This window comes from Zingiber officinale, chromosome 7B (assembly GCF_018446385.1).
Source record: "Zingiber officinale cultivar Zhangliang chromosome 7B, Zo_v1.1, whole genome shotgun sequence".
Taxonomy (NCBI): domain Eukaryota; kingdom Viridiplantae; phylum Streptophyta; class Magnoliopsida; order Zingiberales; family Zingiberaceae; genus Zingiber; species Zingiber officinale.
Genome location: NC_055999.1, coordinates 8,794,477 through 8,822,048, shown reverse-complemented (window position 1 = coordinate 8,822,048; position 27,572 = coordinate 8,794,477). Strand labels below are relative to the sequence as shown.

Genomic DNA, 27,572 nt, shown 5'->3' with positions numbered 1-27,572 from the left:
ACAGAGATATTCTGTGCTCAAAAATACTATTACCAGTCGACTGCTAAATGTAGCAGTCGACTGGTACGCTATTTCTAAAAAAATCAACCTTTTCTGACCAACTTCATAAATGCACCAGAAATTCCATAGACCTCCAAAAATTCTCAAATTTTGTGGAGAGGTATATTTTATCAATGTCTACTTGGAAAAAATATATATAAAAATATATTTATCATAAATCTCAAGATTGACACAAAATACAAAACTAGCTAAAAAGTTCAATTGAACCTTAACCTAAAGTCCTAGTTTTGGCTTCCACTTGATGTATTTGCCTATACTAACCCACAATGCATCCCTAGCATTGGTTTATATGACATCTATACATCCAAAATCAATCATCATGCTATATGGCCCCAATGTCATATTTCTAAGCATGAAACATAAACCAATTGTGTCAATCCCTAGGTTTGAGACTCAAGTTCGTCTCCAAACCACTTGGCACATTCCATGGCTTGTCTAGACTCCTAAGTAAAACCCACCTGAGCTCCATTGGCCATAGGTCCCAATTTGACTCTTAGAGCTCCCCTAGAGCTCTTAACCTTAGTCACCTCCCTAGGTGACTCATCTACAATAGTTAGGCCACATCAGTGCACCGTCGGTGACACTTGGCCTACAAACCTAACCTTCTTAACCTTGGACACTTTGTCTTTGGTTAATTTCTCTTCGTGTGTAGGCATGAGTTCTTCCCATTGAGCATTCTTTATCTTGCTCCACAAATCGTGAGCATTCTCGTACTCACCTACACACCTCATCACATTAGAAGACAACATATCAATTAAAATTGATATTACCTTATTGTTTGCCTCCGATCTTGAGGTTTGCTCCTCCGTCCAATGTCGTGGTCAGAGCTGTTGAATCCCGTGGTTGTTTTGATGTGATCAACCAAGTTGGTTAGGTCCTGCTTTGTGTTTGATCCCTGTGTCTGAGTGTGCAGGAGTTTAGGAGCGCAAGAAGTTGAGCGGAAGACATAGCTAGCGAGAAGGATGACACGGGAAGTGAGCCGACGGGCTCGGTGCGTCCGAAGGACGAGAGAGCTACGAAAGAGTACACCGGTGGGCGAGAAGAACGTGCGCGGCGCTCGAGGGACGTTAAGCCAGGACGGAAGACTGCTCGAGGAGAAGGCCAGAAATTGGGTTCAGGTGAGCCCTATTTCGGTTGGCCAGAATCACCCAAAAGAACGAAACTTCGGAAGTTGAAGCAAAGAAGAAAACGAGCTGGAAAGTCAGTTCAAGGCGCCTTCATCATGGCTTGAAGGTGCCTTCAAGGCTTGATGAAGGCGCCTTCATCCCGGTCAAAATGACTGTTGTCGACCGGATAGAGTTTTATCCGTTCACTCGACCTGAGGCGCCTTAGACCTTAGTTGGAGGCGCCTTAGACCTATGAGATAGACTTTCCAGGGGCTATAAAAGGACCCTTGGACCTAGGAATTATTCATAAATTCAATCATCAACTCTGTATTCATTTCTAGCAACTAGTGAGCGCTCTAAGTGTGTAAAAAAAGGCTTCTCCGCCTACAGTGAAGGAGACTCTGCTAGTGCGATTTCCGACCGCCTTGGATTAGCAACCTCCTGGGTTGTAATCAAGTTAAAATTCCGTCTCTCTTCTATTTTCTGCCTTTTATTTTTTATTGTTGCTATTTGTTTGAGTTGAAAGACGAGGAGGGTATACTTTAATTTTTTTCAGGCAATTCACCCCCCTCTTGCCGACCTCCGCTGCACCTACAGGAGCTTCTTCCCTTTCTTGTCTTTCAGGACTTCGAACGGTTCCTTGATCACCATCATGGTATCCCAATCCGTGTCGAAGAAGACCTCCATCTTCATCATCCAATAGGTGATGCCCCATAAGCCTCCGCCTTCAAATTTCGACGGTTCAATCAAGCTGGTCATCTTTTTGTATTTGCTCTTCTCGATGATTAGTGCGGTGAAGTGCAACCTCAGCTCTGATACCACTTGTAGGGGAACAGTGGCCGGCTTGAAGGGGGGTTGGATAGACAGCACCCCCAAATTTATTGCCTTCTACACTCATTAGTATGCACAGCGTAAATACAAACTAACTACAAATATGAAAGCTAAACACTAAGGAAAGAAAAACAAGCAAACTGTAAACACGTTCGTTTAACGTGGTTCGGAGATTAGAGCTCCTACTCCACGGCGTGTCCTTGAGGTGGACGATCCCGATCCGTCGGTGGATTAGCCCCCAACAAACTTCGGCTAGCTCAAGTAGCTCCTTGTGGGTGGAGAAACCTCACCACAACACTCACAAACACTTGAGAACAAGTAGAATACTAATTAGGGTTTACCACCACTAATTTCGACAACTATAACTAAGCTCCCAAGACTTGGTTATATAGGCCACGGGTTGGAAACCTCGCCTACCAGTCGACTGCTAAAACTAGTAGTCGACTGCCCTCTATGGAAATTCGACCATTACATCCCAACGGTTCGATACCAGTCGACTGCCAAAACTAGCAGTCGACTGTTCCACACAAATCGAGCGAACATAAACATTCTGTTCACTACCAGTCGACACGACTACACCAGTCGACTACTGAAAACAACAGTCAACTACTACAGCAACTGCTACAGTTATTGCTACAGTAACTGCTACAGTAAACCCTAAACTTAGGATTTTACCCCCCCCCCCCCGAGTATAATCTCTCAGCACTCGAACCCTCACCCTTATGACTCACTTGACGATTCTTTGCAGCCTTGACCTCTTGCCTTCAAGCCTACTTCCTTTGCCTCTCGTCCCTCGGATGCATCCAAGCCCGCGGCTCGTCCCCAATGTTATCCTTCGCGTATGCCTCGAAGTCGTTTCCATTGGCCCTTGTCCTTGCTGCTTTGTCCATGATTTCTCGGATGCGTATAAGCCCGCGGCTCGTCCCCAATGTCATCCTTCACCGGACCCGAAGCCATCAACCTGAGTCACATGTGTATCCTGCAGTCCTGCATAACTCAAGTACATATATCAAATACAAGGGTGAATCTAACTTAAACCCTTTGCCTAAACACCAAAACACATGGTCGCATAGACCATTTGGATTGCTCCAACATTTCCTTCCTCTCTTGAATGGATCCCTTGAGGTAATTGTATATATACTTCTTCTTCTAACTCCCCCTTGAAGAAAGACATTTTTTACATCCATTTGATACATTGACTATTTATTATTGGTGGCCAATGATATAAGGACTCTTACTGTGTTCATTTTGTAAGTACCCCGTGGTAGTTTTGATGTGGTCAACCAAGTTAAGTTAGGTCCTGTGTGTGTTTGATCCTTGTGTCTAAGTGTGCAGGAGCTTAGGAACATATGAAGTCGAGTAGAAGACGCAGCTAGCAAGAATAATGACACGGGAAGGGAGTCGATGGGCTCAGTGCATCCAAAGGACGAGATGCTACGGAAGAGTACACTGACAGATGAGAATGATTCATGTAGTGGTCCGAGGGATGAGAAGTCAGGGAGGAAGGATGCTCAAGGAGGCGGTCGAAGTTGGGTTCATGTGAGCTCAATTCCAGACGGTCAGAGTATCACCCATGCGAGCGGAGCAAAAAATGGTTAACAAGAGAAGTTAACCATTTTCAGATGAATAGTATAAAGGTGCCTTCAAAGGCTAGGAAGGTGCCTTCCATGAACAGTACGAAGGCGCCTTCAAAGGCTTGAAGACACCTTTAGTGAGCAGTACCAGCCACAAGTAATCATTTGTTTCTGTTGAATTGTAGATAAAATTTTATCCACTTGAAGGCGCGTTGAACCCTTTTGAAGGCGTCTTCCACTCGCGGATAGGATTTTTTCAGGAGCTATAAAAAAGCCCCTGAAGTTAGGAAAAATTCAATAACTCGAACAACAACTTTTGTACTTTTTCCTAGTCTATTTCTTGAGCAGTCAATGTCTGTAAGAGGTTTCTCCACCTACAATGAAAGAGATCCTCTAGTGCCTTTTACTGCCTAGGATTAACAATTATCTAGGTTGTAACTAAGTTAATTTCTAGCCTTCTTACGTCTTTCTTTAAAGTTGTTTAGTTCAGTTTTATTACTGTTATTATAATTGTGCTACTAATCAAATGATCAAGAAAGGGGTTTATCTTTTTTATAGGAAATTTTCCCCTCTCTTGCCAGCCCCGTTGTACTAATAAGTGGTATCAAAGCCAGAACACATTAAAATGACTAACCGCTGACTGAAGCACCGAGACAATGGTCGGATTGAGCATCTACCCGCCGAAGTTCGAGGGAGAATTTGAGTTATGGAAAAAATACATGGAGATATTTTTTAAAAAACTGACTTTGAAGTTTTATTAATAATTAAATATGATTTTGAAGCTCCAAAAGATCAAAAAGACGAACAAAAAGAAGAGTACATTTGGACAAAGAAAGAGCAAGTGGACTTTATGGCGAATGGACGAGCTAAATTCTATCTACTAAGTATACTCCCACCTCAAGAAATCAGTAGGATCGACACCTACGCATCAACAAAGGAACTTTGGGAAAAGTTCCTAGAGTTACACGAAGGAATGTCTGAAGCAAAGTTCGCTAGATGGGATCTTCTTCGAAACTAACTATAGAACCTCCGGCTAAAAGAAGGAGAATCGGTAGTGCAACTGCAAACCAAAGTGAAGGAGCTGATCACTGGACTCATGAATCTCAGAGAAAAGATAGCAAACCAAGATTCCCTAAGGTACACATTAAATGTTTTTCCAAGGACACCCGAATTGTCCTCAATTGTCGACTTCTATTATATTTCTAAAAATCTAGAGGTAAGCACATTAGAAAGTTTATTTTCCACTTTGGAATTTCACGAATCTAGATGTGTAGAATCAAATTAGCCTAAATAGAACATCATCCTGAAGGCAAGAACGGACGATCAAGACTTTGAAGTGTCAATTGATGAAGATGAAAAGGCCCTAATGGTAAGAAAATTTAGTAAATTTATTATATCTAATAAATTTAATAAGTTGCAAGCAAAAAAGTACTTTCAGAGTAAAAGAAAGGTTTGATACTACTACTGCCAAGGAGAAGGGAACATCAAGGATAACTGCCCCAAACTGAAGAAGAAGGAGAAGGACATATTGGTGCAATCGACCTAGGATTGATCGGTACGATCATGGTTTTAATGTGTGTATTAAAGTGTTTAAGTTATGCTTTCATATGTATTTGATATGTGTTTGATTCATGCATGACTTGGTGAAACACATGACGAAAGCTCATCCTAGGGTTTGGGTCCTTGAGACAGTGAAGAATGATGTGAAAGACATCCGAGGGACTGTTGGACAAGGATCAATGGGGTGGAGTCAAAGGAAGCGGACTTCAAAGCAACGCGAAGGATGCATGGAGAGGAGCCATGGACTTGTGTGCATTTGAGGGACGAAGGCCAAGGAAGAGGGGTTCAAGGGTGACTCCAGAAAGGATGAGTGTGAGTGAATGTAAGGTATTAGTCGACTGGTACTGAGACTAGTTGACTGATCCAAATTCATGAGAGCACAGAATGGTTCTATGCCCGACGGTTGCGAAGACCAGTCGACTGGTACAAGGCCGTTGGCAGAATCCCAGATTCTATGGAGAGCCATTGACTGTGCCCAATGGCTACACCAGTCGACTGGTGTATGGACCAGTTGACTGGTACCGAGATGAGTTGACCTTGTTATTCAATTCTCTCCTCTTATTTAAGGGGAGCTTTAGGGCATGAAGGAGGTTACTCATTATTATTGAATACTCCTAGTCTTTGCCTCAAAGCTTCTAAGTCTTCTCTTCCTCTCCAAACCTAAGCTTCATCTTGTAAAGAGGAAGAGAGCATTGTGAAAGGTTTGCTCCACCGTGAAGGAGAAAGCTCTAGTCAAATATTGCTAGGGACTAATCCACCGAAGGATTAAGGGTTTGTCCACCTCAAGAACAAGTCGTGGAGTAGGAGTAAACAATCTCTGAACCACGTTACATCGAACGTATTAGAGTTTATGTTCATTATTACTGCTTTCATTATTTTTAGTATATTCTGCTACACATTAACCTTCTTGTAGAGAAGTAATTGATTTGGGGTGACCTAGCTTATTCAATCTCACTGCTAGCCGGCCACTGATTCCCCAACAAGTGGTATCAGAGCGAGGACACCCTTCAACGGACTAATTGCCAAGAAGAGCACTTCATCAAAATGGCAGTTCAGCATCCATCCACCCAAATTCGAAAGAGAATTCTCTTGGTGGAAAAAGAGAATGGAGGTATTTTTCAATATCAATTTTGATATTGTGCTAATTATGGAAAATAGTTTCGAGATACCTAGAGATTAAAACAACATGATAATCAACAAAGCAAGAAGAAGCAAAAGGAAGAGCACTTAGCAAATTCAAAAGCCTTGCATCATCTACTAAATGTTCTTCCTCAACAAGAAGTAACATGAATTGGAAACTACACAAGTGCCAAGGATTTGTGGGGAAAACTAGTTGAGTTTCATGATGGCACATCGGAAGCAAAGTTGGCAAGAAGAAATCTCCTCTGAACTCAACTCAACAATGTGAAACTTGAAAAAGGAGATAAGGTATCTACACTTCATTATAAAATTAAGGAAATTTTGAATGGACTAACAAGTGTAGGTGAGAGTCTCTCCAACCATGACATAATTGTGAAAGCCATCAATACTTTCCCAAGAACCACAACTTGGAGCTCAATTGTAGATTCTTTCTACATCTCAAGGGATCTAAAGAAATCTTCTCTAGATGAATTCTTCTCAACAATGGAACTCCATGAAACTATACTTGAAGGGTTGGATGGAGAAGCACATAGATTAAGAGGAGTAGCTCTTGTGGCAAACAAGGGAAAGGGTAAGAAGAAGAAGTCTTCATCCCCACTATCATCTGACTCTAAAAAATCAAGTGCTTCAATGGATAGTGATCAAGAGGCATATATGGTAAGAAAAATGAGAAGAGCATTTAAAAAATTTTCAACTAACAAATTTCATGTTAGGAGAAGTTCAATGAGCAAAAGTAGGACAAGAAGGATCATTTGCTATAATTGCCAAGAAGAAGGACATATGAGAGATACATGTCCTCTCCTAAAGAAGAAAGAAAAAAAGAAGAAGGAAGAGAAGATAAAAGAAAAGGGGAAGAAGGTCAAAAATCTTAAAGCAGCATGGGATGATCCATCTCATCGGAGGAAGAAGAATACCATGTTTCCCATTTTTCTCTAATGGTAATTGATGATATTGCCTCCACTTCATCCGAAAATGAAGAAGGAAAGAGCTCAAGTGAAGAAGAAGGGATCTCAACTTAAGGGGGAGGGCAAACATCGAATTCGGACTTCTCGGTAAGTGAGGTATACAATCTACCCACTCATACTTTAGTTAAAATTATTTCAAGTACAAATGAAGATTTGTTTAAAGCTAAAAATAAAAATAAAGTTTTGAAAAATGAGATTAGTATTTTAGAAGAAAAATTAGAATCCATGTCTTCTAAGATTAATAATTCCTCTAGTATGCATGCTTCTTCTAGTTCAAATGATTCGTGTTTAGAAGCAAATAAGGAATTAAGGGAAAAGGTAGAATACCTTACCAATGCCCTTAAAAAATTTGAAATTAGCTTAAATACCCTAAACATGATTATTGGAAGCCAAAGGGCAAGTTTCAACAAAAAGGGTTTAGAGTATATAAGGAATCCAATAATGAAAAGTCTTATCATTGTCTAATTGCTAGGGGCAACCCAAGACCAGGGCAATAGATTGGAAATAGATTCCTAAAGAGTACTTGGTTAACCCAATTAGGAACAACTTATATTGGGTACCAAAGTCAATCCTCAAGAGTTAGAGGATTTTTGGGGTTAGTCAACCATTGAAGTCATATTTAAATTTTTGAAAAATGGTTGACTTAAGACCTTAAGGGGGAACACTTAGCCGTGATAGAACTCTATGATAAGAAGGTCTAAGTAGAGATTACCTTCATTTCATCTCACAATGACTTGTATTATAGTTTTAAACATAGATGTGAAATGATAGGATGATACTTATAATTCACTTATGCTTATGACATTTTGATAGGTTATGAAATGTATCAAATTCTTAGTAATCATAGACCAACTATGGGGAAAGTAAATGTTGAATTAATGGATATCTTGCCCATAAATCATAGTTGGACATTTTAAATGTTTTGAAAACAATCTATGTTTTATTTATAGTGGTACACTTATTTTGAAATATATGAATACAAAACAAAGTTTCAAATTGATACATACTTGAGTAGTTTTCAATGTTTTTGAATTTTTGTCAAAACTTCAAAAATACTTTAAAATTTTATGAAAATATATTTTCCTTGATAGAGGACTTTAAAAGAAACATGTTTTAAAAATTTTATGATTTTTAAATTTTTTTGAAATTTTTTATATATTTCTAAAGTTGATTTTAGAAAGCTGAAATTTGAAATGCTTATATACCAGTCGGCTGATACATATTTTCCAGCACTTTTAGAAGTTATTTTTTGTTAACTTAGTTCAAAATTTGATGCTATGGTATGGTGTAATTATTTGGTACAATCTTTTTGATAGTATCAAAGGGGGAGAAAATTCTCCATATTTGTGCAAAACTTGAAAAATTAAGTGTTAGACCATATGATTAAGGGGGAGCTTGGATTTATGCTTCAATGTTTACATTTTTCTTTTAATTTTTCAAGTATTATTTATGCCTAACTTAAACATATTGTCACACATAAAAAAAGGGGAGATTGTTGGCACAATTGGCCTAGGATTGATCGGTACGATCATGATTTTGATGTGTGTGTAAAAGAGCTTAAGTTTGGCTTTCATATGTGTTTGTTTAATATGTGTTTGTGTCATGCCGGATTGGTAAAACACATGACAAAAGCTCATCCTAGGGCTTAGGTCCTTGAGACGGTGAAGGATGATGTGGAAGACATCCGAGGGACCGCCGGACAAGGAGCAACGAGGTGATGCCAAGGGAAGCGGACTTTAAGGAAACACGAAGGATGCATGGAGAGGAGCAGTGGACTTATGTGCATTTGAGGGACGAAGGTCAAGGAAGAAGGCTTCAAGGGTGATTCTGGAAAAGATGAGTGTGAGTGAATGTAAGGTATCAATCGACTGGTACTGAGACCAGTCGACTAATCCAAATTCACGAGAGCACAGAATGGTTATGTGCCCAATGGTTGTGAAGACCAGTTGACTGGTGTTAACACCAGTCGACTAGTACAAGGCCGTTGCTGACTGTTGGTAAAGTCCTGGATTCTTCGGAGAGCCGTTGGCTGTGTCCAATGGCTACACCAGTCGACTGGTGTATCGACCAGTCAACTGGTGTCGAGATGAGTTGACCTTGTTGTTCAACTCTCTCCTCTTATTTAAGGGGAGCTTTGGGCACGAAGGAGGTTACTCATTATTATTGAATACTCTTAGTCTTTGCCTCAAAGCTTCCAAATCTTCTTTGTTGGAGCAATCTAGGTGCCTTAGGTTTTGATGTTTGGGTAAAAGTTTAAGTTAGATTTGTTAGGGACCGTTGGTGGCCGGCTGTCGGAGGGGTTGAATAGCCCTACACAAATATAAAAATGAAACCCTTCTCGGACTTTTAAAATAACACTTGCATAAATAATTAAAGATTGAATTTAAAAGAAAAGAGATACCAGAGTTTACTTGGTTACAACGGGGAGGTTGTTAATTCAAGGAAGATGATCACACTAAATTCTCCTTCAGGCGGAGAAGCCTCTTTTACAACAGTGTAAGAACAGAAAGAAGGAAGCTAAACAAAACAATAGAAGCACACAAGTGTTGTTATAATTTCTTGTTGATTTGAAAAGTTTATGGACTAAGACTGTATTTATAGCCTTGGTTGGGGCGCCTAGAGGGTTCCAAGTGCCTAGAAGGGGGATAAAGTTTTATCCTCTTTACAACGGATCATGGTCAAATGCGATCCGATCAAAATCATATTCTGGGCGCCCGGACCACTAAAGTCAACATAGTTGACTTTTGATCCGAGCCCTCTGCTCCGTTGCTGCCCGCCTCGGTCTGGGTCCTCCGCTCCGGCTCCGCTCGCTTGGGTGATTTTAGCCAACCAAAATAAGGCTTACCCGAACTCAATTTCGGCCTTCTCGAGCAACCTTCCACTCCGGCTTCTCGTCCCTCATAAACGTCGCGCGCTTCTTTCTCGTTCTCCCGCGTACTCTTCCGCAGCACCTCGTCCCTCAGACGCGCCGAGCCCATCGGCTCTCTCCCGTGCCGTCCTTCTCGCTAGCTGTGTCTTTTGCTTGACTCCTTGTGCTCCTGCACACTTAGACATAAGGTTAAAACACCACAGGACCTAACATAACTTGGTTGATTACATCAAAACAACATTGGGGGTTCTAACAATCTCCTCTTTTTTGATGTGAGCAACCCAAGTTAAGATAGGGTAAAGAGACATAAAGTTAAAATAATAAATTCTACAATAAAGTGCAAAAAAAAAAATGAATCTACCTCCCTCTAGACTTAATCTTTTCCTTCTCCCCCTTTGATCACATAAAAATGGAGTACCAAGAAAAATCTAAGGGTACAAAAAAAACTTTGAAAAAAAAATTTGATAATTATTTTGTTATCACCAAAAAATTTGCAATAATTCTAAAAAAATTTTAAGTAAAAGAAATACTTTCTAAAAAAATACTTTCTAAGTTAGATAACTTTGCAAAAAATTTGAGAAAAAATTCGAAAAAAAAATTTAAGTAGAATATTTTTGACTAACTATTAAAAAATAATTTTGCTAAGTTTTTTGCAATCTTTTTTTTAAAAAATATAAGTTAGACATTTCCAAGTAGAAAATATTTTTAAAAATATTTCAAAAGCATTAACTGATCCTAATTTAATGCTTTATCAGTTAGTCAATTAAACATTTTATTTCAATATTTTGGCTTCCAAGCTGTGGCGAGGCACTAGTCCTTCTTGGTTATTAGATCATCAACCACTTATAGACAAAGTCTCTTACAGAAATTAAACATTTAATGAACTCTCTGAAAGCCCTAAAATTTTTAATTAAGATAAGACTTTGGAACCCAGTAAAGATTTCTTTCGACTGGGTTAACTAGTAATTTCTTTGGAATGTATTTCTCAGAGATTTTCCTAATTTGTTCTTTATGATATCTAAAGTACCAATTTAGATTGTTAAATTTTCTATAACTTGTATTAGATGAGCATGTAAGATTTTTTAAGTTATTTATTTCTTTTTATAAATTATCATTTTCTAATTTTACTTTGCCAAACTCTTCTAACAGGCAAGATTTAACTAGAATTAATTTTAAATTTTTAATCTCTTTTTCTAATTTACAGCAATCTTTAGTTAATATTTTAACAAACTTAAATAATTTATCGAGAGGAAGAGATTGTACCTGACTTACCTTATCGAACTCGTTATCCGTGGCTCCCCCTGAATTGCTGCTTTCTTCCGACGTATCTCCCCCTTCATCGATGCTCTCGATGCTTATTTCGGACGAGCTTAAATCGTAGTCCTCGTCTTGATGACTTACCATTAATACAAGTCCGGAGAAGGCCTCGACTTCCGATTTGGATGACGTATCGTCCCACGTTGCTTTTAGTGTCTTCAACTTGTTTGTTTGGACATGCTTCTTTCCTTTGTCCTTGTCCTTGTTCCTTAGCTTAGGGCAGTTTTCTTTGACGTGCCCTTTTTCGTTGCAGTGGTAGTATCTAATTATCCTTTTCTTTCTACCCTGCGGATGGTTAGTTTTCTTTGAATTAAACAACTTTTTAAAATGTCTTACCATCATTACCATTTCCTCGTCGTCGATAGAAGATTCTAACTCATGTTCATCTCTCGCTACCTTGAGGGCGATGTTGTGCTTCGGCTCCTTTGTACTTGCACATCTCGATTTATGCACTTCAAACATAGAAAATAATTCTTCTAAGGTAATATTTTCTAAGTCCTTAGAGATATAAAAAACATCTACTAGTGAAGTCCATTTCGTATTCCTAGGGAATGCATTTAACGTGTATCTTAGCGAATCTTGGGTATTTACCTTTTCTCTGAGATTCGATAGTCCGGTGTGTTGGAACCAAATTCAAAATTCGGTGATCATGTTTCTACACTCCTATGCATAACGGAAATTTAAAATTTTATTTGTGATTTAACAATTAAATCAAAGGAGTGTTCGTATGGTTTTAAAACAAACATAAGCATGATCTTTATCTAAGCATGCATTACAATCTAACCGTATAAGTAAAATCATAAAAGCATAACAAAGACACACTATCATGTGATTGATTCATATAATGCTAATTTAATCATTTTATTTATACATGCTAAACTATCTAAAATAAACATATTAGATCATTTAAGCATAACGTAAATAAAACTATTAACATGCATTAACATACATATGAATCATAGTACACGCATAAACATACCTTCCAAACAACCTGTGTTTGGGTATGACTCCAACTATTCCGGTTGTAGCGAAATAGCTCCTCGTTGTTGTCACGAGCTCGTACTTCCTTCGTCTAATCCGGTCCATGATCAAAGTCCTCTTTCCAACACTTGATTGCACTAGAGATCAAGTGTCATTTTTCGTTGAGACGATCAAAACGACTTCCTCAAAGATGAGGAAGTAGTTGCCCAATTACCCTTCACAAGAGGTTGTCTAATAGCCCTCAATAAGGAGCTACATCTTCCGAAATTCTGCAAGAAGGTGGGCGCTGGCAATACTTCTCGAAGAGGAGAACAAGAAGGAGATGAAACTTTTTGATGGAAGAGAGGGAGAAGATCTCTATCTTCTTTCTTTAAAAGTGGCTACCAAAATTCTCCAAGTAGAGGAACCTTACAACACTCCACGGAAGAAAAGCCACCGAAGTTTATTTTAAGGAAGAAAAAATCACTTGCTCACTTGCTATCCGAATTTTGGCAAGACTCAAGAAGGAATTAAGAACTTCTCAACTCTTAAAGGAAAAAAAAACGTGGCTTAGTGGAGTTAGTGGCATGAGTGGAGGAGATGGTGGGTAAACGTGGATAACATGGTGGAGGGAAAAAGAGAAATCAAAAATAAAAAAAAATTCTCTCTTCGTTTTTCATTACACGTTGAACCAAATATCCCCCTTTTTTTTTATTTTCTCATTATGCAATTTAATTATAATTGCATTTCTACTTGGATTTAAATTTTCAAAGCCCAACATCTCTTCCATCTCGGTCTATTAGATTTTAGAACTTTTCTATAACCCAATAATATGAGTTCATTGTAATCATATCAACGATCCAATATCGTTGACACGACAAACACACTTACTCGCTATTACAATGATATAAATCAAATTTATATACTTTGTGTGGAACTCCTCCACTCCCCTTGTTTCCATTGATTGGAAATTAATCTAACATTTGATCATATCAGACCTAATTTACCAATAGATTGTTTGATCATATCAAACTTTATTCGCCAAATTCAACTCCTTGAATTTAACTTTCTCAACGGGAAATAGGGGAACAAATACTTGTGTGACCCTCAATGGTTCAGGGATACAACTAGCCGTAGGTTTACAACTCTTTGTGATTCAGGACTATACTTGTCCTTTATTCAGGCATACCCTTAATACCCCCAGCCTATGATTAATTCCTTAATTATAAGATGTCAGAACTAATTCTGATTAACACCCAATGAATCATGGTAAGAGCGTCTAGCAACACCACCCCATGATTCCCTAGGTATCACTGAATAGTGCCTGCAAGAATCAGCCGATTATGGTTAACGTACAGTCCAGTCCCTTCATCTCATATATCCCGGTCGAATCTACAACCATTAGTATATCGAGGATTGTATATTGATTCGACAACCATATGATATATCTTATAGTGATATCGCATGTGTAATTAGGAAACTCCTTTCCTAAAGTACATCTTACAGCTCTTATCAGAAACTTCATTCACTATAAAATAATATATTACATAGGATATCCACACCTGTAGGTGTGCGGTGAATCCCCGACTACAATACACTGACTCCTATATGTTTCGTTACTACACCCAATCTCACTACCTGATGACCCTAATAGAGTCGGTAAATGATTCAAAGTGCAGTCCCAGCATATAGAGTCTCAGTGTTGTCTCGGGTCATAAGGACTACTAGTGTATAACCATAACCAAAGACTTATCCACTTGATAAATGATAACCACTTGGAAAGTCTGTGTGAGGGATGTTCGATGAACTCATCATATGATCATCCATATGTATATTTGAACATCTCTATGTCCTTACCAATGAAACATGGTACACTATATCATAGATGCTAGTCTCTAGCTCAAGCAACCTTTTATCCTTATTTATTAGGCGGCCCAATTGACTAGGAACAAATTTATAATATATAGTGAATATTGATGTATTTCATGATGACCATCTTATTTATCACCACATCTCACTATAGTATATTCAAGGACTTTAGCTATGCATATAGCATGGGTATAAAGATAAAGTAATGCCAAACTGAATTGAATTATATTAAAATAAAGGTTGTTTATTTACAAGAGTCCATAAAGGCCTAGCCAACAGTTGGCTTTGCAGGGCACCTACTCTAACAAACTCCCACTTGTCCTAATTCCAACTACTCACTAGTTTTAAACCCATCAGTTCGCGATGTTTTTCAAATGATGTTCCTGGCAAGGGCTTTGTAAATGGATCATCAATATTATCTGCAGAGGGAACTTTCTCAACTGTAATATCACCTCTTCCCACAATCTCTCGGATGATGTGGAACTTTCTTAGTATATGTTTGGACCGATAATGAGATCTTGGTTCCTTTGCTTGTGCAATAGAACCCGTGTTGTCACAGTGAACCGGTACTGGATCAACTGCATTTGGAATAACACCAAGCTCTTAGATGAAATTTCTAATCCAAACTGTCTCCTTTGCTACTTCTGAAGCTGCAATGTATGATGCCTCTGTGGTGGAATCCACAATTGTGTTTTGTTTGGAACTCTTCCAAGAGACCGTACCACCATTCAATGTGAATACATATCCAGAGGTTGATTTTGAATCATCCACATCTAATTGGAAGCTAGAGTTAGTGTAACCTTCCAATTTTAATTCTCCAACCCCATATGTCATGAACAAATTCTTAGTCCTTTGTAATTACTTAAGAATATCTTTCACAGCTTTCCAGTGCAATGGATCGGGTTTTGACTGATATCAGCTCGTGACACTCAGAGTGTATGCTAAATCAAGTCTTGTAGATATCATACTATACATGATACTACCAATGGCAAACATATAGGGAATGTGTGTCATCATCTCTATCTCTTCTTCTGTCTTAGGGCACATAGACTTGGATAAAGTTATATCATGACACATTGGTAAGTATCCTCTCTTAGATTCTTCCATTGAGAATTTTCTGAGTATGGTATCTATATATGTGGATTGGGTCATCCCCAACATCCTCTTTAATCTATCTCTATAGATCTATATTCCCAATACATAAGATGCTTCACCCAAATCCTTCATGGAGAATCTGCTGGCTAACCATACTTTTGTTGACTGAAGCATTCCTATATCATTCCCAATGAGTAGAATGTATTAACATACAGTATTAGGAATGTCACTGCACTCCCACTTAACCTTCTTGTACACACATGGTTCCTCAAGATTTTTAATAAAATTAAACTATCTAATTGTATCATCAAATCTGAGGTTCCAACTTCTCGACGCTTGTTTGAGACCATAAATTGATCTCTGAAGTTTGCATACTTTATGTTAACTTCCCACAGATGTGAAGCCTTCAGGCTGAGACATGTAAATTTCTTCCTTAATATCACCATTAAGAAATGTTGTCTTCACATCTATCTGTCATATCTCATAGTCATACCATGCAACTATGGCAAGCAATATCCAAATGGACTTAAGCTTTGCGACTGGTGAAGAAGTTTCATCATAGTCAATTCCTTGTCTTTGATTATATCATTTTGCCACCAATCTAGCTTTGAAGGTCAATACCTTTCCATCAACTCCAAGTTCCCTCTTGTAAATCCATTTGCATCCTATGGGAACGATTCCTTCAGGTGGATCCACTATTGACCAAACTTGGTTTGAGTACATGAAGTTCATTTCGGATTTCATGGCTTCTAGCCATTGCATCGAGTTGATATCAAATATTGCTTCCTTAAAGGATCTTGGATCACATCCATGATTAAGATCATCCTGATTTCCTTCAAGGAGTAGACCATACCTTACGGGTAGTCTTGAGACCCTATCTGATCTCCTTAAAGTGTGTACTTATTCTACTGGCAGTTGGGGTGTGGGCTCTATTATTTTAGTTGTGGAATCATCTCGAACCTCTTCGAGTTCTATCATCCCGCCTTTTCTATCTAATAGAAACTCCTTCTCTAAGAAGATGTCATTTCTTGAAACAAATTCTTCTGTTTTCTTGGGATTATAGAAATAATATCCAACAGAGTTTTTTGGATATCCTATAAAATAACACAAAGTGGATCTACTATCTAGTTTGTCTCCCACTGTCTGCTTCACATAAGCAAGACATCCCCATATTTTCAAGTATGAATACTTGGGGGGTTTTCTCATCCATATTTCATATGGTGTCTTTTCTACTGCTTTTGTTTGAGCTTTATTCAACAACATTGCAGCAGTTTCGAGTGCATAACCCCAAAACGCTGGCGGTAAATTAGTGAATCCCATTATAGATCAAATCATGTCCATCAGCATTCAATTACAATGTTCTGCTACACCATTAAGCTATGGTGTTGTAGGAGGAGTCCACTATAAGAGAATCTCATTCTCTTTTAGATAGTCCTTAAATTCTGTACTCAAGTATTCTCCACCTCGATCTGATCGAAGATTCTTAATACTTTTTCCCAGTTATTTTTCTACTTAATTTCTGAACTCTTTGAATTTTTTAAAAGATTCAGACTTATATTTCATCAAATATATATACCCATACCATGAATATTCATCAGTAAAAGTAATGAAGTAGTAATGGCCATATTTTGTGCTAACACTTAATGGACCACACACATAAGTATGAATCAAATCCAACATATCATGTGCACATTCCACTTGACCTTTAAAAGGTGTCTTAGTTATTTTTCCTTTCAGACAGGATTCATAAGTTGGTAGAGAATTTATGTCTGACGAATCAAATAATCCTTCACTTACTAACTTAGTCATCTTTCTTTGAGAAATATGACCTAGTCTAGAGTGCCATATGTGTGATTGATTTGTATTTTTTTTTTCTTTTCTTTGTTGTTGATTGCGCTTGTATATTGTTTACTGGAATATCTTTTAATTTTAAGTTATAGAGATCATTTTCTAATTCACCAGCCCCAATCAAACATTCATCCTTGTAAATATTGCAAACACCTTTTGCAAATAGACAAGAATAACCACATCTATCAAGCATAGAAATAGAAACAATGTTTTTAACTAAGTTTGGACAAATAAAACATCTCTTAAATACAACTTAAAATCATTGCTCAAGATCAAAGTAATGTCTCCTATAGCTTTCGCAGCAACTCTTGCTTCATTTCCAAGTCTCAAGAAGGTCTCACCCTCTCTAAGTCTTTTACTTCTTGTCATCATCTGCAAATCATTGAAAAGATGAGAACCACAGCCAGTATCTAATACCCAAGAAGTAGAGTTAATAGAGACATTAACTTCTATATAGAGTATACCTTTGCCAAAACGCTTCTGAGCAAGATACTCCTTACAATTGCGCCTCCAATGTCCAGGCTTATTGCATGAAAACAAACATGTTCTGACTGATTAGGCTTTGTGGGCCTTGGCTTCTTATTAGGCTTAATCTTCTTCATAGGAGCAGAACGCTTCTTTCCCTTTTTCTTGGGTCCTTTCTTGGATCTAGAAGATGAACCTACTAGGAAAACAAAAATTTCCTTTTTCATGGTTGCTTCATAGTTTGCAAGCATATTGACTATCTCTTCAAGGGTAGTCTCTATTTTATTCATATTGAAGTTGACCAAAAAATTGTCAAATGAGGAGGCGAGAGACAACAATATGATGTCTATCAATAGCTCGTGTGGAATAACCAAGTCAAGGCTCAACAACTTTTCAATAAGCCCAATCATCTTAACTCCATGCTCATGGACCGAAGCCCCATCTTGCATACGAGCTGTCATGGGCTCCTTGACAGTTGTGTGCCTGACTGAACAAGTCTGTGCACCATACAACTCTTGTAGGTGTATGTGAATATCTTTAGCATCCACAGTCTCCTCAAACCGTCTTTGCAGTTCATTTGACATTGAAGCCAACATATAACATCTTGCTTGAAGATTATGGTTCGATCATTTTTCAAGCTTTTCCAACTCATCAAGGGTGGCATTAACAGGAGCCTCTTTTGGAGGTGCCTTATCCAATGTATATGCAATCTTTTCAGATGCCAGAACAATCTTTAAATTTCTTAGTCAGTCAGAATAGTTAGGTCCAGTTAATTTATTCTAATCAAGTATCACAGATAGTGGATTCCGAGATGTCATATCGAAAATATACTGAAATAAAATAGATAATTAATATTACTAATTATTTTAAATAATTCATAAGATAAAATATGTGGACCTTTATATTTTGAATTACCTCCCACTATTTTTGACATTTCGATCACCCTCTAATGGAAACAGGAAATTATATTTCCTAAGTTAGTACATAGAGCCCAATTAGCCAATTAGCCAATTGTGATCCCTGAATGATATCAGCCGATCATAATTCCCAAAAGGTAAAACTCAATTACATCATATGCAACCTCTATGTAATTCGCCTCACGTTTGATAAGAGCCTAATAATATGACGCCGATTATCTTTGCGTGTCAAGCCGACCCATCAATGTTAGATTATAATTGATGGTCACCATGCATTCCCTCAATGATATGAGCCGAAGTCATGGGAGTTCCACCCAATCCACATCATTTATGTCAGTGGAAGACACAATTTTTCGACGTTCAAGCCCGAGCCAGACACTGACTACGAGTAGCTTTCATCATGCAACCACCGTTGATGGAAGGCAGTGAAAAATATACTCTTTTATTTTTTCCTTTATGACTTGATATAAATTTTGAATCATATTCAAAATGAGGGATTTTAGTTTAAATATTTATATCATCACTTGGAAGATATAATATGTTTTATGTATGTTTGCCGGATTCAAGCAACTATATTATAGAATAACATACATACATATATCTAATACAATATATCAAATATATCATATTTTAAGGATGAGCAATCAGTGAGAGTCATTTGATCATCCTTCTTGCATCGTATATATAAAATCAAATATTTTATATCAATTAATTAACAATTAATTAATTGATCAACTTATGCTTCTTGTTAATTATTTAAATTTGACCACAAGATTATCAACTAAATTGACAAATCAATTTATCTATAATCAATTTTGGTAAACCAATTATTATAGGTAAAATCATGTTTCACCATAATATGTTACCAAATATTTTACGTGGTCAAATTAATTAACATGAATATATTTACTTTTGTCTTAAAATCCATACGATAAATTATGATAACCTGGCTCTGATACGACTGTTGAAACCGAATTCGAAATTCGGTGATCGTGTTTCTACACTCCTATGCAGAATGAAAATTTAAAATTTTATTTATGATTTAACAATTAAATCAAAGGAGTACTCGTATGATTTTAAAACAAACATAAGCATGCTCTTTATCGAAGCATGCATTACAATCTAATCGTATAAGTAAAATCCTAAAAGCATAACAAATAGACACTATCATGTGATTGATTCATATAATGCTAATTTAATCATTTTATTTATACATGCTAAACTATCTAAAATAAACATATTAGATCATTTAAGTATAACATAAATAAAACTATTAACATGCATTAACATACATATGAATCATAGTACAAGCATAAACATACCTTCCAAACAGCCTGTGTTTGGGTATGACTCCAACTATTCCGGTTGTAGCGAAATAGCTCCTCGTTGTTGTCATGAGCTCATACTTCCTTCGTCTAATCCGGTCCACGATCGGAGTCCTCTTTCTAACACTTGATCACACTAGAGATCAAGTGTCGTTTTTCGTTGAGATGATCAAAATGACTTGCTCGAAGATGAGGAAAGGGCTGCCCAATTACTCTTCACAAGGGGTTGTCTAATAGCCCTCAATAAGGAGCTACACCTTCCAAAATTCTGTAAGAAGGTGGGTGCTGGCAATGCTTCTCGAAGAGGAGAACAACAAGAAGATGAAACTTTTTGATGGAAAAGAGGGAGAAGATCTCTATCTTTTTTCTTTAAAAGTGGCTACCAAAATTCTCCAAGTAGAGGAACCTTACAACACTCCACGGAAGAAAAGCCACCGAAGTTTCTTTTAAGGATGAAAAAATCACTTGCTCATTTGCTATCCGAATTTTGGCAAGACTCAAGAAGGAATTAAGAACTTCTCAACTCTTAAAGGAAAAAAAAACGTGGCTTAGTGGAGTTAGTGGCATGAGTGGAGGAGATGGTGGGTAAACGTGGATAACATGGTGGAGGGAAAAAGAAAAATCAAAAATAAAAAAATTTTCTCTTTTCTTTTTTCATTACACGTTGAACCAAATCTCCCTTTTTATAATTTTCTCATTATGCAATTTAATTATAATTGTATTTCTACTCGGGTTTAAATTTTCAAAGCCCAATATTTCTTCCATCTTGGTCTATTAGATTTTAGAACTTTTTTATAACCCAATAATATGAGTCCATTGTAATTATATCAACGATCCAATATCATTGACACGGTAAATACACTTGCTCACTATTACAATGATATAAATCAAATTTATATATTTTGTGTGAAACTCTTCCACTCTCCTTGTTTCCATTGATTGGAAATCAATCTAATATTTGATCATATCAAACTTTATTTGTCAATACATTGTTTGATCACATCAAACTTTATTCACCAAATTCAACTCCTTGAATTTAACTTTCTCAACGGGAAATAGGGAAACCAATACTTGTGTGACCCTCAATGGTTCAGGGATACAGCTAGCCATGGGTTCACAACTCTTTGTGATTTATGACTATACTTGTCCTTTATTCAGGCATACCCTTAATAGCCCCATCCTATGATTGACTCCTTAATTATAGGACGTCAGAACTAATTCTGATTAACACCCAATGAATCATGGTAAGAGCATCTAGCAACACCACCCCATGATTCCCTAGGTATCACTGAATGGTGCCTGCAAGAATCAATCGATTATGGTTAACGTATAGTCCAATCTCTTCATCTCATATATCCCCATCGAATTTACAACTATTGGTACATCGAGGATTGTATATTGATTCGACAACCATGTGATATATCTTATAGTGATATCGCATGTGTAATTAGGAAACTCCTTTCCTAAAGTACATCTTACAGCTCTGATCAGAGACTTCATTCACTATAAAAGAATATATTATATAGGATATCCGCACCTGTAGGTGTGCGGTGAATCCCGACTACAATACACTGACTCCTATATGCTTCGTTACTACACCCAATCTCACCACCTGATGACCCTAATAGAGTCGATAAATGAGACAAAGTGTAGCCCCTACATATAGAGTCTCAGTGTTGTCCCGGGTCATAAGGACTACTAGTGTACAACCACAACCAAAGATTTATCCACTCGATAAATGATAACCACTTGGAAAGTCTGTGTGAGGGATGTTTGATGAACTCATCATATGATCACGCATCTGTATGTTTGAACATCTCTATGTTCTTACCAATGAAACATGGTACACTACATCACAGATGCTAGTCTCTAGCTCAAGCAACCTTTTATCCATATTTATTAGGCGACCTAATTGACTAGGAACAAATTTAGAATATACAGTGAATATTGATGTATTTCATGATGACCATCATATGTACCACCACATCTTACTATAGTATTTTCAAGGACTTTATCTATGTATATAGCATGGGTATAAAGATAAAGTAATGTCAAACTGAATTGAATTATATTAAAATAAAGGTTGTTTATTTACAAGAGTCCATAAAGCTCTTTCTAACAGTTGGCTTTGCAGGGCACCTACTCTAACACGGTGATGAGCTCCTTAACCCTTGAGTGGAGATTCGCAATTGTTTCGTCTTCTTCAAGCCGTAGGTTGATCAGCTGGTTGCGAAGTAAGTCCCGTCTCGCGAGCTTGGCTTCAGACGTCCCTTCATGTAGGTAAAGGAATTTCTCCCAAAGTTCCTTTGTCGAGTCATAGTTGCCGATCCAGTTGACTTCTTGTGGCGGAAAAATGCTCAGCAAATGGAACTCTGCTTTGTTGTTTGCCACGTAGTCAGCCTGCTCCTTTTTGGTCCACTAGTATTTTTCCTTACCTTTCAGTGTTATAAAACTGAATTCCATTATTAGAAGTAAATCAAAATCAGTTTTTAAAAAAAAATACCTGCATTCACTTTTTCCAGCTAGCGAACTCCCCCTCGAACTTAGGCGGGTATATGCTAGGTCCGACCATCGTCTTTGCTTCGATCGACAGTTAGTCCTTCTAAAGAGTCCTGACTCTGATACCACTTGTTGGGGACCATTGGTGGCCGACTGTCAAAGGGGTTGAATAGCCCTACACAAATATAAAAATGAAACCCTTCTTGGACTTTTAAAATAATACTTGCATAAATAATTAAAGACTGAACTTAAAAGAAAAGAGTCACCAGAGTTTACTTGGTTACAACCGGGGAGGTTGTTAATCCAAGGAAGATGATCACACTAAATTCTCCTTCAGGTAGAGAAGCCTCTTTTACAGCAATGTAAGCACAGAAAGAAGGAAGTTAAATAAAACAATAGAAGCGCACAAGTGTTGTTGCAATTTCTTATTGAACTGAAAAGCTTCTGGACCAAGGCTGTATTTATAGCCTTGGTCGGGGCGCCTGGAGAGTTCCAGGCGCCTAGAAGGGGGATAAAGTTTTATACCCTTCACAATGGATCGCGGTTAAACACGATCCGGTTAAAATCGGGTTATGGGCGCCCGGACTAGTCCGGGCACCCGGATTGGGTCCGGGTCCTCTTGTCCAGTGCTGCTTGCCTCGGTCCAAGTCTTCCGCTCCAGCTCCACTCGCTTGGGTGATTTCAGCCAACCGAAATAAGTCTCACCCGAACCCAATTTTGGCCTTCTCGATTAACCTTCCACTCCGGTTTCTTGTCCCTCGGAAACGTCGCGCGCTTCCTTCTCGTCCATCCACGTACTCTTCAGCAGCACCTCGTCCCTCGGACGCACCAAGCCCGTCGGCTCTCTCCCGTGTCGTCCTTCTCACTAGCTGCGTCTTTTGCTCGACTCCTTGTGCTCCTAAGCTCATGTACACTTAGACACAAGGTTTAAACACCACAGGACTTAACCTAACTTGGTTGCTCACATCAAAACAATCTTGGGGTTCCAACAAGATTTATTATTGTATTTGATATGCATTGTGAGTATGCAAGATACAAGTACAACAAGAAAAGTCCAAGTGTGATCCTGGCAAAGGATAAAATTCCAAGAGGAGTCTTGGCGGTATAAGTCCAAGTATGTAGTTTTGGCAACATAAGTCCAAGTGTGACTTGGCAAAGGTTGAAGTCTCAGAGGCGCGACCTCTTGGCAAAGGAAGACTTGACAATAATGACAAGGTCGAAGGAACCTCTTGAAGGCAAGACGTGAAGGATGAGGAAGCATCCAAAGGATACAAGGTTGATGGAGGAGGCTAGAAGGTTAGGTCTAGGTTGGTCAGGAAAGGACGAGTAAGATGTGCCACAAGGGAAGAAATCCCTAGAGTTGACCTAGAAAATATGACCAAGGCTTCTAAGAAGCCTAACAAGGTCTCTAGGAAGGTATCTAGGGAAGTTATCCCTAGTGAATACCTAGAGCATCCAAGGAGCACCAATAGGTTTTGGGTTCCTAGGAGCATTTTCTCTACCCCTTAGATGGGTTAGAGAGTGTCAACTCTAATTGAAAGGGTAGTTAACTCAATCATGATAAAGTTGGCACTCTAAGAGCATTTTCAAGGTTATTGTTAACCTTTGAAAATGATAAGGATTAATGGCTTACTCTTGGAAAGAGTAAGATGTGCCAAAAATTTGAGTTTTTGGATATAATTTTAATTGGCACAAGAAATCAAGTCTAAAGAAATGCCAAGTTGGGATGTTGGCATTTTATTGGGAAGTTAAAGGCAAGTCTAAGCCTTATTTTAATTTGTTACTCTTTAAAAGAGTAATTTGTGTCAAAATTTGAGGAATATGCTTAATCTAAATTGGCACAAAATTAGGAAAATTAAAAGAAATGTCAAAATTGAATTTTGACATTTTCTTGAGAAATAGTGGGCAATCTAGGGTTAAATTTTAATTTAGCAAAGGATTAAGGATACTTAGATAGATAATCTAGGTATTTCTTTTATGCTAATTTGCCATGCTTTATTTGCACATCATATGCCATGACTTCATATTTATTTTTGCATTCATACCTTATTATGAAAAATACAAAAATATCATGTCATGTCATACATACATCATATAGTCATAGGAAATTTTCTTTTGAAAATTATTTTTCTTTGATGTATGCCATAACATTATCATGCATTAGTTTATTCCTTGCAATTAAGAACTAATAACATTTATTAACAAGTAACATCCTTGGTGGATGTTCATAACCTCAAAATGCCTAGGTAGATATGCATGATCCCTAGATTAGGGCAAAACCAAACTTTACATCTCACAAAAGAACTATAAGGTGACTTGTATGTGTTTTAGTGCACATTAAATACAAGTGAGATGTTAGGATGATGAACAAAACTCAAGATATTGATTTAGTGCATTCTTTTGAGTTTTAGGTTCATCCAAACACATAGTTATGTGTTTTCCAATCATTGGGAAAGCTAATGTACAAGTCATGTGCATTGAGCCCAAGGAACATGGTTGGATATTGGTTTTGAAAATCATTTTAAAAATGCTTTTGGAAAACCTTGGTGAAGGTTATCTTATTGGTTCAGTTCTCCACCTTAACGACCGAAAAAGAAAAAAGGATTGATCAAATTCTATTGAGTCTGACTCATAGTGATCATTTAATAAAGAATGACTCTGGTTATCAAATGATTGAACAACCGGGATCAATTTACTTATGATACTTAGTTGACATTCATAAAAAGTATCTAATGAATTATGAGTTCAATAGATCCTGTTTAGCAGAAAGACAGATATTCCTTGCTCATTATCAGACAATCACTTATTCACAAACCCCGTGTGGGGCTAATAGTTTTCATTTCCCATCTCATGGAAAACCCTTCTCGCTCCGTTTAGCCCTATCCCCTTCTAGGGGTATTCTAGTGATAGGTTCTATAGGAACTAGATGATCTTATTTGGTCAAATACCTAGCGACAAACTCCCATGTTCCTTTCATTACGATATTTCCGAACAACTTTCCGTATTTTGTATTCGATCAGCCGATCGATCCATGCAGTCTGAATCGATTAGTAGATCGATTCAGCAGGGTTCAATCGATTGGAACCCAACTCCAATCAATTGGGGATGCTGATTTTGGTTGGGAAAGCCTGATTTCAGCATTTTGAATCACCTTTAGTCTAGGTAACCACTCCTAACCCCTCAAAACACATTTGTATACATTTAGGGGAGTTTTCATGATGAAAACAAGGATGGATTGGTTAAGGAAGACTAAGTAGAAGTTTAGGCTGAGGTTTGGTTTCATTATTGAATTTATGAACCTCAAAACTTCTAATTTTGGATTTCCTAAAGGTTTAGGGACTCCAAGTCATTGTTGGTGCAATGACAGAAGTTTCGTACGTGTCTTTAGGGGGAGTTACTCTTTAAGGACATGAAAAATATTTTTCATACACCTTGGAAGGTGGTTAACCTTCTTTCGCGAAAATGCTCAAGGTTGAGCATTTGAAAATAATGGAGAGTGGATATCTTCGTTATTCAAGGGGTGTCTGCTCAAGGATGAGCATTTAATGATAGTGAAGGGTATGGGACCTTCATTATCGAGTTATGAACAACGTGTAACGACCCGCCTCCTACTAACTAGGTTGCGAGGCCGGACCGTCACATTATGCTGTGCTAACTATAAGGTGCGGAAACTGTGCTAATTAAAATCTTACTCTGCTAATGACCATCATAGTCTGTAAGACTAGGTTCAAAGACCTTTCCATTGACATGCATACACTAGGGAAGGAACCTGAACTTTCGATTTGATCAAAAGACTGAAATGAGACCCTCCCAGCTGAAATCAGACACTCCAATCGATCGGCTGATCGATTGGAGTCATCTGATCGATCCGCTGATCGATTCAGCGTGCTATTGTGCACGGACGAAATTCTGGATTGATCGGCTGATCGATCCGGCCTGACTAATCGATCCATTGATCGATTCAGCGTGCTACTGTGCGCGGGGGTAATATTCTGGATCGATCCAGACTTGCCAATCGATCCAGCGATCGATTCCAGGGCTTTCTGTTCGCAACAGAACGCGTCCGGATCGATCGGCGGATCGATCCTGGAGCTTACTATTCGCGGTACAAACTCCTCAATCGATCAGCTAATCGATCGAGAAGCCTCCAATCGATCGGCTTGAGCATCCCATGGTCCACTGGTGCCTGAGAAATTCTCCGGCTTGATCTTCTGCCACTGGATCAGATAGGCTTCCCTCATTGCCCCTGCTGTTAGGGCTACTGGTGCTGCAGGTTGGACTGGTGGAACCTCTATCACTACTGGGGTTGCTAAATTAGGTTCTGGAGTGACAGTGGGAGTGTTTTGCTGGTTAGCCCTTAAAGTGGCTATCTCTTGTTGCTGTTCAGCTAGTTGCTTCTGTAACTGAGCCACTACCTCTGTAAGGTCTGGAGGAGGCACTGAGCTGTCTGCCTCAAGCTGGTGATCAGTAGTTGGTGTCTTTCTAGCTGGGCGTCCTCGTACCATTTTCTAAAGACACAGAGGACATACATAACTAGTAGGATCATATTGCATAACCATTGTTATCATGTTAGGTACTATCATGCATATACAAGCATGCTTTAGTTATCTAGGAACATGAAAACAAACAAAACATAAATGAAGTGAGAGATGTTCTTACTTGGAAGCTGCAGGTTCAATGCTGATGTGTGTGTAGGAAGTATGAAACTTTGATCTGATACCACTCTGTAACGACCCGCCTCCTACTAACTAGGCTGCGAGGTCGGACCGTCACATTATGCTGTGCTAATTATAAGGTGCGGAAACAGTGCTAATTAAAATCTTACTCTGCTAATGACCATCACAGTCTGTAAGACTAGGTTCAAAGACCTTTCCATTGACATGCATACACTAGGGAAGGAACCTGAACTTTCGATTTGATCAAAAGACTGAAATGAGACCCTCCCAGTTGAAATCAGACACTCCAATCGATCGGCTGATCGATTGGAGTCATCTGATCGATCCGCTGATCGATTCAGCGTGCTACTGTGCACGGATGAAATTCTGGATCGATCGGCTGATCGATCTGGCCTGACTAATCGATCCATTGATCGATTCAGTGTGCTACTGTGCGCGGGGGTAATATTCTGGATCGATCCAAACTTGCCAATCGATCCAGCGATCGATTCCAGGG

General features: G+C 38.3%; 2 protein-coding genes across 5 annotated transcripts; both read right to left on the bottom strand.

Annotated features, from left to right (window-relative positions):
• Nucleotides 1-9,672: 9,672 nt before the first annotated feature.
• LOC122003552 lies at nucleotides 9,673-12,386 on the bottom strand. 2 transcript variants are annotated; one of them, XM_042558651.1, is made up of 2 exons: nucleotides 11,369-12,386; nucleotides 9,673-10,274 (listed from the first exon to the last, which is right to left on the bottom strand). In XM_042558651.1, exons 1-2 carry the CDS (start codon nucleotides 11,882-11,884, stop codon nucleotides 10,242-10,244), a joined length of 549 nt encoding a protein of 182 aa, XP_042414585.1. In that variant the 5' UTR covers nucleotides 11,885-12,386; the 3' UTR covers nucleotides 9,673-10,241. The 2 variants fall into 2 exon arrangements, with proteins under 2 accessions (XP_042414585.1, XP_042414586.1); XM_042558652.1 differs by having other exon boundaries at nucleotides 11,378-12,386.
• Nucleotides 12,387-17,391: 5,005 nt separating this feature from the next.
• On the bottom strand, nucleotides 17,392-20,377 carry LOC122003551. Of its 3 annotated transcripts, none has more exons than XR_006117988.1 (3): nucleotides 19,899-20,377; nucleotides 17,659-17,858; nucleotides 17,392-17,566 (listed from the first exon to the last, which is right to left on the bottom strand). XR_006117988.1 is itself a non-coding variant. In XM_042558650.1 (2 exons), exons 1-2 carry the CDS (start codon nucleotides 18,253-18,255, stop codon nucleotides 17,411-17,413), a joined length of 753 nt encoding a protein of 250 aa, XP_042414584.1. In that variant the 5' UTR covers nucleotides 18,256-19,357; the 3' UTR covers nucleotides 17,392-17,410. The 3 variants fall into 3 exon arrangements, 1 of the variants encoding a protein (XP_042414584.1); XR_006117989.1 differs by having other exon boundaries at nucleotides 17,659-17,855; XM_042558650.1 differs by lacking the exon at nucleotides 19,899-20,377 and having other exon boundaries at nucleotides 17,659-19,357.
• Nucleotides 20,378-27,572: the final 7,195 nt, after the last annotated feature.

What these genes read in the sequence shown, in the direction of transcription:
- LOC122003552 (XM_042558651.1), bottom strand. Translation starts at nt 11,884, where the DNA reads ATGTTTGAAGTGCATAAATCGAGATGTGCAAGTACAAAGGAGCCGAAG. An exon ending in AGTTCGATAAGGTAAGTCAG is followed by an intron (nt 10,275 to 11,368) that starts GTACAATCTCTT and finishes CTAAGTGTGCAG; the next exon opens with GAGCACAAGGAGTCAAGCAA.
- LOC122003551 (XM_042558650.1), bottom strand. Translation starts at nt 18,255, where the DNA reads ATGTTGGCTTCAATGTCAAATGAACTGCAAAGACGGTTTGAGGAGACT. An exon ending in TCAGAAGCGTTTTGGCAAAG is followed by an intron (nt 17,567 to 17,658) that starts GTATACTCTATA and finishes AATGATTTGCAG; the next exon opens with ATGATGACAAGAAGTAAAAG.